This window comes from Cydia amplana, chromosome 14, assembly GCF_948474715.1.
Source record: "Cydia amplana chromosome 14, ilCydAmpl1.1, whole genome shotgun sequence".
NCBI classification, from domain to species: Eukaryota; Metazoa; Arthropoda; class Insecta; order Lepidoptera; family Tortricidae; genus Cydia; species Cydia amplana.
Window position 1 is genome coordinate 16,560,311 of NC_086082.1, and position 20,321 is coordinate 16,580,631.

At 36.5% G+C, this 20,321-nt stretch overlaps 2 protein-coding genes across 2 annotated transcripts in view; one reads left to right on the forward strand and one right to left on the reverse strand.

Moving 5' to 3' along the window:
* LOC134654258 (ankyrin repeat domain-containing protein 6) overlaps nt 1-20,321 on the reverse strand; it is a 104,920-nt gene that overhangs the window by 56,212 nt on the left and 28,387 nt on the right. The gene's annotated exons all lie outside the window — the stretch shown is intronic.
* LOC134654380 (uncharacterized) overlaps nt 407-20,321 on the forward strand; it is a 35,558-nt gene continuing 15,643 nt past the window's right edge. The window contains exons 1-8 of the mRNA XM_063509845.1: nt 407-452; nt 861-986; nt 1,257-1,365; nt 7,426-7,586; nt 8,151-8,231; nt 8,430-8,512; nt 8,756-8,896; nt 9,650-9,736. Of these exons, the coding sequence (XP_063365915.1) occupies nt 407-452; nt 861-986; nt 1,257-1,365; nt 7,426-7,586; nt 8,151-8,231; nt 8,430-8,512; nt 8,756-8,896; nt 9,650-9,736 (834 nt within the window). The remainder of the gene's footprint in view (nt 453-860; nt 987-1,256; nt 1,366-7,425; nt 7,587-8,150; nt 8,232-8,429; nt 8,513-8,755; nt 8,897-9,649; nt 9,737-20,321) is intronic.

A 20,321-nucleotide genomic window follows, 5' to 3' on the forward strand; every position in this document is an offset into this window, starting at 1 on the left:
TTGTGGTGTCAGTGTCATATTTTGCGGTAATATGAGGAGAGTTTGTGAAACTTGACTCCTGTTTCCTATATTTAACGATATATTTTATGATGGTAATAAACCGGTATTCATTCAACTTCAATCTGTAAAACAATAACAATAAAGAATAGGTGTTCAATATGAAATTGTTTGACATTAAAGTGTTTTTAATTGTGGTATCCATACAACGTAAGTTAATTTGGTTCATTTATGATATATAATTGTGTTTCAGTGACGATAAAAATATGAGATGTAATTATGCTTAAAATTATTGGTACGGTCTTATAACAGAATGTTTTTACTTTCCAATTTTCTCTTATTGTCTGGTGCCTCTCATAATGATAAAAGGTTCATGTGACGGTTTGATTCTAGTACCTACACATATAGTATGTCTTTAATTGGTGCGGATACGCTGAGTCAGGAGGGATTCATAGGTAACTTCTTAATTCTCTATTGTTATAAAAAAAAATAAAAAAAAATAAGTTACAATTAAACATGTAAGGTTAGAAGAGGATTAGAGAAACACCGGTGCGAGGGTAACACTTGTAGGGCATCATTGCCTCGAGCAAAATAAACCCTTACTTTTACCCCCACCACAGTATAAATATTAGTACTAAATAGGTACAGAAGATTTACTCTCTAACAAAACGCGTCTATTACGACGACAGATATGCCCGCTAGATGGCGTAAGCGCGAGCAGACGTCCGTTCCGTAGCAGTCCGCGGCAACTGCTGTGGCTATATTGGCTATAGACACCAAAATTGATGTGCATGTACTTGTAGCGACGCGACGAAATCGCGGAGTGAGCCACGCCTGCCCCACTTGACTTTATATTTTTTCAGTATGCTGTGGTTATGATTGGGATAAGATCCGGTGCTCAAAGGACTGGGCGCCCGTGCAGCCAGGGCTTCTGCCCCCTGATCAGATAGGACGGTTCCCCTGGCTGGGGGTCATACAACACGACTTCTGTATGTATTTCCATGTTTTGTACCTACATATTAACTTTTAACAAAGGAAAACATTGAGACATACAAGAAATTCATAAAAAAATTATATACATTTTTTTTGGCCCGAAGTCGTTTGGTCTTAAAATTTCGACTTCTTTATCCTTAAGTTCAATAATCAAGGATGTTGAGGTTATCAACTTATCACAGTTATTAACGTATACAACTGATCGTTACTCGTCTTCATAGAAGTTCTTCCCTGATAAGAATATCCGACCATCTTTCCCATCGCAGACTCAGCAGATACGATGCGTTACAGCATCACTGGGGCTGTGCTCATACATCCCGAATTTGCGCTTGCGCCAGCCGAGGACATGGCTAAAATAGACAAAGACATCCTTAGGTAAGATATTAATTTTTAATGTAATAGCAGCAGATTTACGGGCTACCACTATAATATGCAACGAGGACGTAGCTGTAGGTAGGTACATCAAGTGGGTATGCACTTTTGCAGCTGGGTGTACAATGTTCTCGTCACTATTGCTGCATAAAAAAAGTAAAAGTATGTTTTACACGCGACAGATATTTCTGACAGCCACCGGGTACAGTCACCTGCAATTATATTTTCAAAGGCATTTGTTTTTGAGATAAAATGCTTATTTTACTTTTTCCTCAGGAACAGCACATACTTCATAGTGTGGTACAGTTCGGCGGTGAAATACACCATGGGAGTGGAGGATTACAAGCTTAACCAAGAGTACGAGACCTTGACGTATGCTACCACTGCTCTTGTGAAAATTGTCAGAGATAGGACCATCGAGCTGGGAGAGCCAGGCAAGTTCTTGTGTTCTTGGCGCTCATATTTGGCTCCTTAAAGGCAAAATGGCGTCTATTAGTTCGTCATCTTTTTTCTCAATGCTAAATAACTCACGTTTGCAATCTCTTGGAGATGTAAAAAATATATACAAAAAATTTCAGCTCTCTAGCATTATCTAAGCCGAAACTACGGAGGTTCGAAAATACGACGAACCGTGCCGAGAAAAGATATGCACTGCCTTTTGCCCTGCCTTTTCTCTTAGCGGGGGCACGGCCGTGCCCCCAGATAAGTCAAGGTAGGGTAATGAAAATATACGGCCGTTTATACCTCATATTTTAACTGAAATTTTAATGAGAGTAAAAATTTACTTGGACACATTGTAAAAAAAATTGGCGGTAGGGCAAACAGGTACCATTTCTTAGCTATGCCGTAAGAGTATTTTTGTGTTTGCATGAATTTGTATTTCAGGTCCGATCATGCAAATATGCATGCCTATTAAGGGAAGCAGTGCTTTTGGAAATATTTACGCCATTAAAATAACAGATGGTAAGCATAATTCACAATATTGACAAATTCTGTTTTAATTAAGTATTGACATGAGGATTGTTTCTAAAGAAAGTGTATTTGTGTATGTATAATATTGTGTTCGGTATAATTGCCGACCTAATTAAATTACCTGTATGGTGTTGTTTTTTTGTATGGACAGAGTATGGAGACTTCCAGAAAGAAGTAATCACAATGGATGTCGTCGACGTCAAGAATTGCGACTTATATGATGAAAAAGCCGAGGTATAATACATTTCAGGTTTACATAGGTCAGGTGACTCTAACTCCGATTTCACGCACAGAAAATAATGAGTTTTTAACTCAAACATTTTTGAGTGTTAAAAACTTAAATCTTATATTTACCCTACCTGACCCGATAGCGAAATCTACATTAGTTGTAAATTCTTGATACAATTTTCTGCACCTAACTTTTGTTTGTTTGATTATAAGGATTACCAACAGAAGATAAAATTAACATATTATAAGTTAGGTACATGCTATAGAGCTAATTTGTAATTGAGTTTTGAGGCAATCACATTGAGTTAACACAAAAAAGCTGCGTATAAATTAGAATCTGTACAAATTAAAACTAATTGAAAAACTTTATGCTACATTAAATTTTATACTTGCAGAAAATTAATCTTCAAGTACCTATCAAAATTTGTAAATATCCCAACAGAAAAACTATTTTATTAAAAAAAAAAAAAAAAAAAAAAAAAAAAAATTTAATCAAGACATTATTTTCATTTTAATTCATGGGAGTAGTAAAAACAGTAGATGGCGTAACACCATCGACCAAAGTTATCTTTCAGCCGGAGTTAAAGATGCTGGCGCCGATGTACCCGATCTGTGCGTCGGCGCAGGGCGTGCACTTCACTTGCTTCATGGACTCGGGCGCCGTGCTCGTCTCTAGAGACTCCAACCAATATTGGACGTTGGTAAGTATAGTAAAGGAAAACCCAGACGCAGCTTTCTAGACCAAGTGAAAGAAAAAGTGGGGGTCGTGTCGTATCAGAAAGTCAAAGAGCTGGCGCAAGATAGGGAATGCTGGAAGATACTCCACCGACAAGAGAATAACTCTTAAGTTAATGATGATGAAGTATAACCCATATATATGACTGCTATAGTTATTAGCCACTACAGAGTAACAGGCATTTCCTAACAAATCAGAAAGAAACAAGCCAAAACAAGTCTGTTAAAAATAAAAAAAATACCAAATGCGTCTGCGATCTAGTAAAAAAAAGATTTGTTTAGCGAAAAGACTATACAATAATACAAAAAACGTATAGAACGCCAATGGTTGATAGTTAGATAGTGACTGTGGTGCCGTGACCACGATTTTTATGCAGATATACCGATAAAATAGAAATCGAATCCGTATCGTGTTCCGATTAGGAAAAAGTAGAAGAAAAATGGCTTTGACTCGAAATTTTTTTGGACTTTGTATGGAGGGCCGACTAGGACGACCCACCCCATAGAAAAAAAATAATGTTTTAGTGTCCAAAAATTATTTCCTCTAATTATCCCCTATAAGAAGACGATACGATTCCCACTATTATTGTTACAACATGTATATCATCGTCTAGTACCCACAACATATGCCTCATTGAGCTCACTGTGAGACTAAATCGATTTGTGTAAGATTGCACCATTAATTAATGTGTATGTTTATAGTTATGTAGTTTAATAGTAAATTATTGTTATATAGTTAGGTTTCGGTGTACGTGGACCCAACTGCGCGGCGCCTGCGCGTTTTATCTACCTCATGAGCCAGATGGAGTGGATCGAGTCACAAATACCTGCGTGAGATGTTTGAAAAAAAATTTTGTGTGTAGGCAGTTTTGTGTATACGATTGAGTTTTTGTTAAATAAATGTGTGACTGTTCACAATTGACTTGTTTTATTTTACGATGAATCATATTTACAAAATATCACACAATGGGATTGGCCGGTCAAAGTATTCTACGGATGGATTCATGAAAATTCATGTTTTTTTTCTTTAATTTTAAGGCCTAGATGCTTAAGCCAAATCTGATAGAACAAAACTTGTGACTGGTAAAATCTATGCTGGCGCCATCTATGCAAGCCTTTGACAGTAGCCAACGCTATTAAATTCGAATGGCGCAAAGCCTAAACTTGCCGTACTAAGCGTCCAAAAAAAATATAAAGGAAGAAAGTTGTAATAGCTGGACAAAAATAGATATGTCTATGTCTCTATATGTAAAACACAGATTATGGCAAATGATTTGAAAGTAAACTATATAGGTAAAGAAAGATATAAGCATATGAGTATCACTACGTGGAAAAGTATTCGAGGGTGGCAGATAGGTACCTACTTTTGGCGCGTGGTTTCATCTTCCACTTTTGTTGCTGACTGTACGTTGCGTACTTAATATTAACAATTCACACCAATTATATTGAAAATTACCAATAACACATTGAAAGGAAATCCCATGTATATTTGAAGAAATAAAGATTAAACAGTGGCCATGTTTTATAAACTTTCGTCAAACATTTCCATTTGAGCCCGCCAGTGAGGAAGGAGATTTCACGTTCATGCGAAGTGTTAAAAGGAGTTTTAAATGCTTAATATGAAATAATTCAATGTAATTCTGTGAAACATAATATTAATAATGCAAAGGAATATTAATATAACGGATACGATTATACTATATTACATAACCATCATATATATTCACGGTAAGTTTCATAGTTGTTTTATTTTTACACGACTGCCAAAAAAAAGAGTGTAGCAACAAAACGCAGATGGTTTTTTAACAATGTATCTTCTGTTCCTAAAAGAAATAAAGTTAAGTTTGTTTCTGACTTCTATCGCCGTAGTTTGTATATAGCTTTATACATAAGTATACTCAGTAAGGTTAGTAAGGGATAAGTTCGCCTTTGTACTTCTTACTAATTGTATGTTATTTTTAATATGTCTTTTTGTACAATAAAGAGTTTACTACTACTACTACTACTACTCACTACTTACTAGACATATACCTACTAGGCATATATACTTACTAGAGATCAAAATCAGTGCAAGGTTTAAAAAAACAATTTTTGTCTGTTCCAGCCTCCAATGCCGTGAAATGGGACCCAGTACCGTGCTCAGTAGACCGTGCCCCGATAGTAGAAGGAGTGTTGTCCCCAGACCAGATGGGACGGTTTCCCTGGCTTGGAGTTATACAGCATGACTTCTGTAGGTACACGTCAGATTGGCAGTTATTATTGTCAAATGGGACCAAGTACCGTGCTCAGTAGACCGTGCCCCAATAGTAGAAGGAGTCTATAGATAAGCGGTCTTAAGCATGGCCGCACACGCACGTAATTTTAATTAGATTTCCGACCGGAATGACAGGTGGGAACGGGATGTCGCTCTACAAACGCATAGCGCTGTCTCGCTTGCACATGTCATTCCGTACGGAAAATTCCGTGTGTGTGTGGCCAGGCTAAGTGGCACTTCTGTTAATGCTTCAATCAGGTTTTAATTACAGACTTATACGGTAAAAAGCGGTCGTTCAGCGTGACGGGTGCGGTGCGGATCCATGCATCCTATGCGCTTGCACCTGCCGAGGACATGGCCATGATCAACCGGAAAACGATCGCGTAAGTTTTAACCCTTAAATGCATAGTGATGCATTTATACACACAACATAAACATCAAATGTTATGCATTATTAAACAAATTCTATTTGTTCTTGTATATTATTTCAATAGTAAAACTAATAAATTTTCCGAATTATTACATAAATTTACGCAGTATTTTAATTTATAAAAGTTACATTTGTTTATAGACGAAATGTCGGAAAACTTGGAAAAACCTGGAAGTTGATGATTTTTAGTATGTGATTTTGGGCAGATTTTTCGGGGTTTGGAATTATTTTATATTTACAAATTTTATCATAGGAACATCACAAATAGTGTACCTTTCTGTTGGCAGTTAAGATTTTTCCTATACCCCTTACTAATAGCTATATATTTCCAAAAATATGATTTAGACTATGCAACTTTTAACACTGATTTCCCAGTGAAAATCGATGATATATTTTTTTTTACTATTTTTCCTAGAAACGGCAAACAATTATGTGATATATATATTAATTTCGGGCAAAACGAAAAAATCATGTATTTAAGGGTTAAGATGTGCTGCACCCAATCGCCAACGTCTCTTGTCAACGTCATCGTTGTTTATTATGTACCATTTGCTCAGACGAAGATAAAGATAACACTGATTTAAACTTTCACGATTTTTACACATTATTAAATTGTACACCGGGACTTAAGCCCTACCTACCTATCTAAGTTTTAAGATTTACCTCCGACGTTTCGAGGACGGCGTTGTCCCCGTGGTTTCGGAGAAGACTGGCTTAAGTTGACATCAGCATCTTCTAACCGCGCGAGTTTTTCGAACTACCCGCACTTGGTCTTGTTTATCAGCTTGAACGTTTTGCGCACTAGGGATGTCACTCTGTCGACACACAACACTAACGATATTCGATTTATCGACTGTCGATATTCGTTTACATTTACATTTACTAATGACTGGATTCCATGTGGATGACATCTTGAAACCCTCGTCCCGATTAAAATTACTATGTTTTTTGATTTCAATGGCTTCCCGTACTTTCCTGCTGTAGAAATGACTATCCGTTGACAGGATTTTTGGGTTATGCAGCTCAATCCAGTGGTTTGGTCCTGACTCCCTTAAAACTTAGATACGCGATTAAGTCCCGGTGTACAATTTAATAATGAAGATAAAGGTAGTTTATTCAAGTAGGTATATTACAATGCGCTTATGAACGTCAAATAAAGCTGCACCGTCTCCAACCCTACACCTCTGCCTCGAGAAGATTTAAATCCCCCCTCAATTGCAGGAGGGGTATCCCAATATGGGACCGGCAACAAGACTTTGACAGTTCTCAATCTATGAAATGCCAGCCGCCGCCGCCGTATTGAGCATTATTTACTTCGTTCACTTATTATGAGTGTTGCAAAGCAAGTCTTGGCTAGCGCGCGTCCAAGTAGAGTTGATAGATCGAATACCGTACCTACCTCTACTTTTATCAGTATCACTTATTTTCTGTTTTATTCCGGCAGCAACACCACACATTTTATAGTATGGCACAGCGCCGACCTGAGGTATTCCATCGGAGTAGAAGACTATATCATGCATCCCGAGTACGAAGACCGGAGGACCTACGCCACCACCGCGCTGGTTGAGCTCATGATTGTGGAATCCAATCAAGTTGGGCACCCAGGTGAGTAATGGTGAAGCCACAAGTTCTCTGTCCCGTTTGGTGTTTTCGTGATGTTCTTCGGTTTCTAAGTGAGTTTTCGCGGTCTCTACTAACTAACTGACTATTGTGAATCAGCGATCCAAAAAATGTCCTGTGGAAACATTCGCAACTGACGCAGATCCACCTCAACATTATTGTCTCCCCGTGACACGGGCTGACCCATCGAGTGGCGTACAGCCGGTTCCGGTTCCGGCCCAAAATCCGTTCTTCTGATAGCCCAATCTTTATCCATTAGGTATCAAAATGTGAATGAACTGGCGACAGTTTTTGTCAATGAATTATTGGCTTTGACCAACTCCTCAATCACGCCATTCTTTCGGATCTCCCAGGTGTTACTATCAGAATAAAAATAATAATTTTAGATTGTGATCGAAGCAAGCTACATTTACTTGAAAGTGTGTGCGATTGTAGTCGTTAACTTGCCCTAACCTAATGTAGCAAAACTCGAGCTTAAACTTCATTTAAAAAAAATAGCTTGAGGATCCGCCAACATATGACCTGATGCCACGTGTGCCATTATTCCAGCCCCTGTTCTGCCAATCTGCTTGCCCGCCAAAAACCACCCTTCCTTTGATAAGATCTACGTCGTGAAAATGACTACCGGAGGTGAGTTTAGATTGGACGAACTGAAAAATTTACGATTTCCAAATGTTATGTGATTTAGGCAGAAAAAAGCAGGTTTAAGAAATGATTTTGTGGATCATTCAATTTAAGTTTGTGCATACGAATGAATGTTGCCAACTGCCTCAATTATGTTAAGGTTTTGTTGGCTATTTTATAGTTAAAGGATATTTTTTGTGACAGATGATGGCCAGATTCTGAAGGAGATATTCTCAATGATAGCCATTGACAACAAAGACTGCGACATGTTCTATGAAAAGGCTGAGGTAAGCTTAGGTTCTTTTCTTAACTAAGTATATAATTTTGCTTGAAATCCAAATCGATTGGAGTTGAGAGTTGTCAATCTTAAGTTGCAGGGGCCCCAGCACTGGGCACATTGTAAGTGTAACCGAAGGCTGCTGGAGTAGATAATAGATTCTTGAGTGGAAAAGTTAACCAGAGGATTCAGCAATACTGATTAACAATCTGGGTAAAAACAGCACTTCTTTAACCTAATTGGTTTGCTACAGCTGGATTTCAAGATGATGTTGCCCTCTCAGCCGATTTGCGCGGCTACCCTCGAGCAACAACCGGCCTGCATATGGGACGGCGGCGCTGTATTGGTCACAAGAGAGCCGGATAGCTATTGGACACTGGTAAGAACTTCAACATGATGTTGTCTCAGCCGATTTGCGCGGCTACCCTCGAGCAACAACCGGCCTGCATATGGGACGGCGGCGCTGTACTGGTCACTAGAGAGCCGGATAGCTATTGGACACTGGTAAAGACTAAACGTCTCGATCCTTGACTGTGTAGTACGGAGTTGGCGCAGTATGCGTTATGAAGTACTGAACTAAAACGGCTAATGTGTCAACGCTTTACACTTAACTCATTTGGACATCGTGGCAGCCATCTTTATTTCTTTAACCATCGAGGATATAAGGGGCATGGCACACTGCGACGTGCGAATCGGACGCAGTGCCACGCCCCTAACTGACTCACGTTAGACCGGGCCGTGACCGGGCCGGAGCTTCCGGAGCTTACTTTACTATGACAGATGACAGATCACGTGATGCTTTCCACAGAAAGAGAAGCTCCGGAAGCTCCGGCCCGGACACGGTCCGGTCTAACGTGAGTCATTCTTTTAAGGTAGTATAAGAATAAGATGTAAACCATAATATATGAAATGTGAAATCAGAATGCCCATGCTGAAAGGAACTTCTACCTGATATTAAATTCTTAGGAACTGTCAAAACTCGGGAACGGGTCTGCCTGACGGTTGGCAACGTTTTTATCAGAATAATCTGTGGAATTTACCTTTTGTGCTAAAAATACATTTTGGTAATTGCGTAGGTAAAAAAAAACATTCCCTATGTTTTGTATCTAAATTGGCTGAATTAAAGTTTATTTATCGTATGTTATAGTTAGGTTTCGGCGTGCGCGGGCCCGGCTGCGGGGCCCCTGCGCGCTTCGTCGACGTACAAAGCCAGCTGCTGTGGATCGACCCCCAGGTCAGCGCCACTACGTAAACTGAGGAGTAAGGACTTTAGCTGACAGATTGCAATTACGAAATGTAAACCGGTTTTTAGTTGCAAAAAACCGGTTAGTAACAGGTTGTTAACCGAAATATCATAAAAAACCGGTTTACATTCCCTAATTGCAATCCGGTTTACCCGGAATTCAAATACATGGATTGTATCGCGATGCGGAATCCGTTTTTTTAACTATACCTACAACAAATAGAGTGAAACTATTCACTAAAGTACTCAAATAGAATATGAATATGACTTAAAAGTTAAGCCAAATGAAGGCACTTTCTTTAGAGTCCATCCAACCTATCTCTGCAGTCTGTTCACCGACTTTGATACAACAAAGTCTGGCGGTTGTCACACTGAATGCGATTCGCACGTCGCTCCGATGTGCGAGCAGGATGTCGCTGTAATACGCGAGCGAGCGATAATAATATGAGAGCGTAGGTAACTACTTACGTTTGTATGGAGGACCGAGCAGTCACCATCCAAATTTATGTAACCTTTAATTTCGTTGAAGTTAGGTCGAAACTCGAAATTGAAACACAAATTACATTCATAACTTTATTTGCATTGCTTTATTGCGTTCAATATCACTTTATATATAATAATATTAGTGCATTTTCACAAAGCAAGTGCACTGAAATCTTTACTGGCCGGGGTGGGGTGGGGAAGTACCTGCATAGATTTAACACACCGTCAAATTGTCTAAATGTATGTTTGAGCGAGACAGCGCTGTGATCTCACCGAACAATGCTTTCTACTTCACCGGGTAAGAGACAATTCAGTTACCTACATTAACGTGAAAAATAGGCCAAGTTATAATGTGCTTTTAAAATCAGTAGGAGCAGATTTTTTTTTCAGACCGTGAGTTTAGATACATTATGCATTACGTCCAAAACTTGCAGTCCTTTAAATACAAATATGTACCTAAGGTAACTAGTCATTCAAACATTAAATAATAAATTTTATTATAACGAACGAGTTAAGTCCGTTAGTTCAAATATTTAATATTGTAAGAGTGACTGTCAATTTATCAAAATTACGCCAATCCTTGGGATTATTTGCCAAGCGGACTTTAAAAGATGTTTACAAATTGCAGCGTTGCTTCGCTCCGCTTTCTCTTCAGACTTGGCCGGGCACACTATTCCAACGTACCCTTTATGATAGCCGTAAAGACCCACGCAGTTTTAACCAAGTTCATGACAATTTATGTGCTGTCGGACGTCTAAATATGGATGTTAGATTCAATGGAGCTTTGTCGGTATTAGATGTGGGTTTATGTAATAAAATAACACAGGTCAATGGCATTGCAGTTATGTTTATAATCTGGTTTATACAGGGAACCCTATTTCTAATAACTAAGGTGCATTGGGGTAACATAGAATGCGAGGTAATATTGAAAATTGCTTATAAGAAACTTGAAGCACATTCTACCGTAAGCAAGATGCCATCATAAAAGCGTTTCAGTAACGTAAGTGTTGCTAAAGTTCAATGCACACACACCAATGCAATGCTGGAGCCTTGTGTATTGAATTATTGAGAAGAATTAAGTGTTTCTGGTTATAGCTATTTTCAATATCATGCATCTCACTTTCGAAGTTAACCCAATACATCTTATTATGAAACATTTTTAAAATGTACTCGTATAGTATCCTTATTACACGACTGCCCAAAAAAGCAACGTAGGTATTGTTTTTTTACTTTATACATGTCTATTTTACGTCCCCGATACTAAAATATGTAGTTTGATTTGATTGCCCAGTCAAGATTGCAAGTAAAGGCAATCATACCGCTTTTGTATCTATTTTCTACCGATTACAATGTCAAATTGGTCAGACAGTTCGAATCAATCGAATTGTAATACGTAGATGGGCGTTTTCTAAAATAAATATCGAAAACCCGATTCTTTCAAATCTGGACGTTCTTGGGCTCATTCTACTCAGAATCGACAGCACTCTCCATTCTACCATTAAAAAAAGATGTCCCAAAATTTTGTATGAAAATTGTACATTCCACTACGTCACGTTACATACAAGTGAAAATTTTTCTCATACTAAAAACGTGACGTAATGGAATGGACATTTTGGGACATCTTTTTTTAATGGTAGGATGGAGAGGGCTGTCGATTCTGAGTAGAATGAGCCCCAGAACGTCCAAATTTGAAAGAATCGGGTTTTCGATATTTATTTTAGAAAAAGCCCAGATAGGGTCGGGTAGAGTAGAGTTTCAAATTCTCTATGTTTTTACATAGGTATTTATAACACATACATATATCTAATATGCGATTACGTATATCGGCGTCTAGTACCTACCCACAAGTCACAACACAAGCCTTATTAAGTTACCGCGGGACTAAAATATCCTACGATAGTTGTCCCATAACATTTATTTATTTGGTCAAAGCTCTACGGTCTGACAGTTATGATTTCCTGATGCAACATCAAACATTACGTAAGTAAATAACACCAGCGCACTGCGTTTGCGCACAAATCGTCGTTAACTTCCAAGATGGCGGCGCTCTTGGAATCGATCTACAACCGGCAAAAACTTGAATTAATTTCGAGTCGTAATTTATATTGGGACGTTGATATCAATCTTATTTCATGTTATGTGTCTACTATGCAAATATAGAATGTCATGTTTACTGTGATTTATTTATATCACCTAGTTTAGTTTGCCTGGTTTTATTATATCTATTCGAGAATATATTTTTTTAAAGATTGTTGGATGAGTTCTCAAGTGTATACGTTTAGTGTAAAAGCGTAACCATAACTCTCTTGTTGAAAATAAGTTTCTACTTTTAAATAAAAAAAACATACGAGATTTCTAAAAGATTTCTTTACTTACATTAATTATGTATATAGGTTCTTATTTATTTACTTATCTTTAAAAACAAACCATAAAAAAGGCAGAGTGAATGCCATATTAAGGCATCACTTTACATAAAATTAATTATTTCTAGCTTTAAAAGTACATAAATGCAAAACACCTTGATATATGTATAACTATAACATATGAAAAAATCAATCAAAACAGGAAGCACTCCTTGGTGTAGTTACCCATATTTCTCCTTTATCATGTCTGTTTAGAATTAATACACTAGCAAATACCCTATAATCTGTAATATTAATATTCATAATCAATTTAGCCGTTCGCGGCGAATGCAAATTGAATAACGGCGTGCAACATAGCTCAATTAAGGCTGTGTTAAGTCTGGACTGCAGATTAATTAATGTAAGTAAGTATAAGTTGATTATAAGAAATGGCGCCAAATGACTGTGACTATGACTACCACTATTGCAGAAACGATTGCACCTGCTTTAAGAGTCGTACGAAACTGCTCCCATACAACGCAGGTTTTTTTTTATTTAAACTTTTTGCACAAATAAAGAAAAATGTACAAATGGCGGACTTAATGCCAAAAGGCAATCTCTTCCAGTCAACCATTGGGTCAAGCAGAGACATAAATGTTGGTGCAGGAGAGATTCATGAAATTGTATAACTAGAAATGGAACCGAAAAGTCAAATATTATATATAACATAATAAAATAACCTACAAAATTATGATTGAACACTATATACTTATTTAATTTACAAAAGATAAACTAATACATATTACTATACTGGGTCAACCAAATCTTGTCAGTAGAAAAAGGCGGCAAATATGAAAAATGTAGGCGCGAAGGGATAATGTCCCATAGAAAAATTGAATTTCGCGCCTTTTTCTACTGACAAGATTTGCTTGACCATCTATACATACAGTATGGAGAACATTATGCCAAGCCATGTTATGCTTATTTGATATTTGAAAGTATGTATGTAAATGTTGGTCACTCGATGAAGTCTTCAATATTTATTATACGTACGGTTATGTTAAGTCAGATCCCAATGCATAATTCGATATACAAAATAACGTTTTTCATTTGAATCTATTTAATATAAATTTACGATCACTGTTTTTATAACCTAATCGAAGTTGTTACTTTTTATTGCCAGATTATTTATTGTCGATGCAAATACGTGAACCCAAACAGGTCTAAAAGGTTTTAAAAGGTTTTTAGCTTGCACCGGCTGAGATCGATTCTGATCAGCTATCATGGTCGCATTCTTATCACCTGTCATGCTATGCGTCACTTTCGCACTTACATATTTGTTAGAACGTGACAGGCATGGTGACAAATGATAAAGTGCCGGCCATCTTAGCCCTTCGGTCTATCAATTTGTTATGGTTTTGATACGACCTAGACGATCGTCGCGGTGATTGGTGCATCTCTCGCACGACTTTCGTTGTATTTCACAGTCATGCACCAATCAGCGTGAGCAATCTTTGACGTCGTAATAAAACAAGATCAAAACTGTAACAAATGGTTAAAATCAGAATATGCCTCTCTCTGTTTCCATTTGTAGTAAAGCAAATTACAAAATAAATCATTACCTACTCGTACGATGTTTTTATGAAACTCGCTTTCAGCTCGTTTTATAAACCCACACTGGTATCTTAATGCTTTTCATTATGTAGAAGTCACATAAACTACTATTATTTTACAGCAATCTTAGTAAATGACATGCAACTGGCTACTGCGTGGAGGTCTTAGGCTTTAGTGTCCATGTTCAGATATTTATGCGCAAAATTGCCACTTTTATCTGACGACTACTACAGCATCGCACTTGTTTATGTTTGTGTGTCATAAATGCCTTCATTAAATTAGCAGATTCCTAAAGTTATGGCACTTTTATGAGCCAGTTCATAAAGTATAACGTTTATGACTTAATTTCACCTTTGCGACCGTAAGCTCTACAATTAATACGATTTTGTACTTTACCGATTGGTGATAGGGTTCTTTATTACTTAATTTCACCGTTGCAACCGTAAGTAACATAAATATGTATACGATTATGTACTTTATTCCTTGGTTTTAAGGTTCAAATACAGTTAAGTTCCTAACGATTTGATCTTTGACCAGCAAATTATCTGCATAACGAGTTAACAAGAAGTTAACTGTAGTTTAATGCGCGTATCTAATTTGTTATTAGGATAATCTTCTACGAGAAGGTAAAATGGCTTTGGAATTTCTAGATTTCTTTAGAGTTACGACCTTTTTATTTTAGCAAGGATTTGAATTAAGAAATTAGTGAAACAAGTTTATAGTATTTGGTCTTATGTCTTGGAAATAAGATTCATAATAGTGAATAATTTTTCTCGTACAACTTTGTTGACTTTTATTGCTGTAAATAAAACAAGTGTCTCCAAAGAGATAAGAGATGAAGTTGATATATGTAAGTGTTTTAACCCTAATCTTGGCAGTGTATCTTTAAATGCAAACAGTTTTAACTTAAGAGGAAAGGGGACGATATATTCTCCGTACAAACGTAGTCCTCATTTTCCTCCCTGGATATTGACATTATGGAAAATATTTTTACAGAATATTATGCATTTTATTCATAGGCAAGGCTCGGAACCGGTTTTTCATCATAAAAAAATACCGGTATTATTACGTTCTTTGGCTTATTATTTCATTTTAATGGTACAATCTAATAATACGAAGTTGTACCTGAATACATGATTTAGTCCTACGTAAAGAGCATAAAATAATTAAAAATTTTGGGCTATTTTGGGTTTTACAAAAAAACCGGTTCCAAGCCCTGTTCATAGGTATGCCCGACCGTTTGTATTTTTTTTGTTTTTTTGTTAACGTGCTATGAAACTGCTGACCATAAAATGATGGTTTTCTAGTTTTTCTACACGATTTTGTATATTCTGCTAGAAGGATTTTAAGGTTAAATCGATTAAGGGCTCAAAATGAATAAAAACACGAGTATTTTATATATGTTTTATGTTTAGAAGTAGATAGTTAATCGCTTTTTGATGGCTAACTCATTAAGGATAATGAAACAATACGACAGAGTCACGAGCCACGATTACCTGGCCCTACCTGTTCTACATATAGGGTTGACTCTACGTTTTTATGCTGTGTTTTAATATCAGATGTGAGAAATTATTTAAATTTGTAACAAACACACTTTATTGTACAGTCAAGTGTAAAAATACGGGTGCGTACAACATACTCAAATATATGTCATATAGTTCGCTGACATAAGAGCTATTTATGGGACATATTTTTGAGATGATTTATTTTGTGCACCCATATATTTACACTTGACTGTACGAAAAAATATAGGTTTCAGAAGATAATACATGAAAAAATCGATATACCTATGTGTAACATTAAATACGACCTAAACTGGTGCTATTATATTTTTCAAATCTGATGCATATTTGATACAATTCTACTTCAAATCGTGATCGTTAAGAATTATGATTTGGTTTGAAAAATAATATGTTTTTATTGAGTATTGTATAAAATATAATTATTGTATAAAGTCCGTCAACCAAATCTTGTCAGTAGTAAAAGGCGGCAAATTTGAAAAATCGCGGGTTAGCAACACTGTGTTCAAATAATTCCAAAACGCGTGTCATCTGTGTTTTATCTGTGGAATGTGGATCGTGAATGACAGCCGTCACCTTATTTGTTTTCATTTGGTTTTCATTCTGAATCGTTTCTGTTTCAAGAGATATTTCTGCTGTCACCATTAAATACCAATACATTAAATAAGAATAAGCAAAGCTAAGGGGCCTACAATGTACAATCATGCTCGTTGATGGTAAACATTACTAAAAATTGAGGTTATGACAAGTACTGGAAGAACTCTTTCGAACTTTTAAGATTATGATTGTTTTAGGGTTAAAAGACATAAATAAAATTAAAACGTATGCCTAAATCTATCCAACAAGACCATAAATTGTGTCCTGGAAACCGTCCATAGGCCCACATGTCTAATATTTTCAGCAATCAGTTGTGACTATTTACAAAGGTAAACTTTTAAACAGTATTAAGAGCCTTGATTATATCGCCGTTCTTTCGCAATATCTACCTAATCCATACATGTTTGTTGCAGGATTAAATCTTGCCCAATATAAGGCGTTCGTAGTAGGTAGTATCTCTTCAGACAATACTTACCTATGGCGGTTTATGTACGTGTACAACGCAAGTAACGCAACCAAGTTGAAAAATAAAGTTATGATTTAAAAATGTAACAAAAATATTGAGAGCAATGGAACAGATTATTCTTGTAAAAATTGTCATTATGTTAATCATCAAGAAAATAGATTATGTAGGCTGATTTGATTCATGCACTCAGTTACTGCACATATGTACCTATGGGACTGTCTATGGGAAATCCTACTTTATACTTGCTGAAGTAGGGATGTATCTATTTAAAAGAAGTTTTAAGTCGCTGTATATACCTGTTTGTTAAATTATTTAAATCAGCGGTCGGCAACAAGCGGCCCGCGGGTCGCATGAGAACCCTAAAATTATCAATTATATATTTTTCTTAGCGTCATGAAATAAAATAGGTACCAAGGTACTTAAATTAAATTAGACAAATTACTTTACTTACTTTAGGTAAACTAAAAACAGTTAATACCTCAGAAATCATTCTTGTAAGTTAATTTAAGTTATATATTTCATAGAGAAGACTTAGAGTAATTCCATATGTTTGAAAACTTAAATTACACATTTTGAAACAAATCTGTTTTATGCTTAAGATGCAATAGATTACTACAGAGTATTATGCTTGGTTGAAGTGACCCGGTAACATTGGTAACTTCATTATATTTTTTCAATTAATGACCTGAATTATAGTGTAAGCTAAAGTGACTCTTATCTTATTTACCTTTAAATTAAATAAACACCCAAATATCAGTTGTTTTATTTTTAATATGTATATTGTACAATATATACCAATCAAAAAAATTACACAGGTATGTCATATTCATCCAGAACAGTACACTAATTTACATTAACAAGTGGCATATTATATTGTAAATAACAAATATATGTACTATCTAATTATCTGCATTTTAATATGATTTTATTTTAGTAAACTTAGAAGACATAGATAGGGAACAAAGAGAATATAAGCACTACGATAGGGAGTTGTTTTTGATATCTTCAAATTTGTTCATCATTTTGATTAACATTGTTTTAACATTGCTTTTAAATTGTCCGTCCATGTTTCAATTTTTTTCAATAAACCGCGAGTGACAATTTGAATTGACGTACGCAGGGCGCGCTCAGCGGAAAAAAAAATCTTTTGGTTCGATGTACATTGCTGCTTTTCTTAGCGCAATACTGCTCTTTGAGTGTTGCCCTACTTTAGTTTGCTTTACATTGCTACTGACAAGATTTGGTTGACGGACTATAAGTATAAAATCCAAATAATTAATAATTAGGTACATATTGAATATCGCATGTAATAGTTTTGATTTAGACTGTAAGATTTACGTATATGATGTTTGTTATTTATATAGTTTAATATGTAGTGACAACCCTATTACGGTATGTAGTCTCAAAATAAGGGGCGTTTGAATTCCTGCGGCCAAGGTGTACAATCGCCTTCTCACGATCTAACTCATTAACTACGATAAAAAGTAAGGTTTACTTAAAGGCGGCCAGGGTTATACTTACATTTTATCTACAATTTATGGTATTTGCCGATTTGGTGTGTACTGTAAAGGTTGCAAACCAAAGGCAAAGGCAAAGGTTCGCTTTTTGGTCAGTAGCTGGCAGCTTTTAAGCCACTTATAAATTTACAATCGATCTCGCTGTCAGATGTCAGATGTGTGCATCAGGGCATTCCCAAAGACGCAGACATCGAGTCTAGATGAATATTATTATTGTAACATAGTTAAAATATATGAAAATAATATCCAGTAGTTCATCATAAGCGTGTTTAATCTTCTACCACATCCTCCCTGTTAGATCGTCCCTATTTAGAGTACTGTGCTACTGTGTTTGTAAAAATATTTAATTCAAAGCATACATACCTACAGGTGTGAGAGTGCCTTAAAATATTTAAATCAGGAAAGAATGGGTCTTGCCTTTGTTAATCAACTAACCTTGATAAGAGTAACCTTGATGGAGACTTTATAAATCCATGTTACAGTAAATATTTCTAACGTTACCCAAGTTTAGTTGCATTGCAACTGGCAATCTTTCCGCTCCAAAACACTTGAACACCACAAGACTGAAGCCCATTGTTGCTTGGGAAATTAGTACCATTAACGCACCGCTAAACGGCGGTTAAACTGCGGTTTAGAGGCGGTTAGCGGTGCACGGGAGCCGGGCCACTGGGGCTCGGTAAAAATAGAAATATTTATCTATGAATAGTTGACACAAATACATGTATTTCTTATTTTAATATTGAAGGTCGTAGTTATAAACTTAGGTATTCAAGTTGATCAGCATGCAGCATAGCAAATGTGACGTTTTAAGGCATAAAGTGCTACATTTTCAGATTTCGAAAACGGTGGTTTCTTAATTAGGTACAGTACAGCACATCTTTATTATCCATAGACAATAAGTTACCCAGTGTTGGCCAAACGTTAATTGCAATTGTCCATTAACCAGTGCAAATTGAACCGTAAATCGTAACGGACGGTTACAGTTTACAGTTCAATTTGTAATGGTTAATAATGGGCAAAAATGGTCAATTGCATTAACGTTTCGGCCAACACTGAAGTTACCCTCTGCTTAAATGTAACGTTTGGATGTCAACTGTAACTAGATGCATTACAGTTACAGATGTAGTGCATAATTGTTTTCCATCGTATTTTCTCGGAAACATTCGTATTTGTCATGCTACTTTAGTCAACCTTAGTACTTTTGTACCGAGACTGACTGAAATAGCGAGACACGTTCGTACGTTGTTGGTTAACGTTGCTCCACTGCGGTGTGGATGCAGCTTAAGCTTGCACCAACTTGGCAACTTCAAAAGTGTAGGCACTGTAATTTTTATAGGCATTAGGCGTTTGTGGTGGCGTTCCGTACCCTATGCAGTGCAGAGTTAGATTAGACAGACTCTATCTGTTGTATGTATCATAAAATTCTTTTTCCACGATTCTACCCATGTTTTCGCAAGAAACGGCAATACATTTTTTGCAGGTAAAAAAAAACATGTACATAGTTGATAAAATATACAGCTATTATCCCGTCGTCCAAGAGTGTAATAAAAACGATGAAAATAGGTTTAAGTGCGTCGCTATAAAACTATAAACACACGTTGTATAACTATAAAACTATATCTACCCGTGTACAACAGACAGAGTACCTAGCCGTGAAACAACGTGACCATAAGTAGTGTTGGTTAAGACACTTAAGACTCGAGTCCTCTGCTTTAAGACTCGGCTCAGTTCTTTACTCTCATAATTAAGTCGAAGCTAGAGTCCTTTTAACTTGTCAGAGACCCCGAATATTTGTAAAGACTTGAGTCCTTTTCAGACAAGTGCAGACAACATTCAATTTATTTACAAAAAAATATGGTTGTCTGTAAAGTCGGTTTACGGACGATGATTTTGCGTGATAACGTCATAAGAAAACACTGATGAAAAATTGCATAGGTATCTACTTTTAAACGTTACCATGGAGATCTGTCCACAACGTTACCATGGAGATCCGTCCACAACGTAACACTTTTTCGTGCATGCTACCGGTGTTCATCG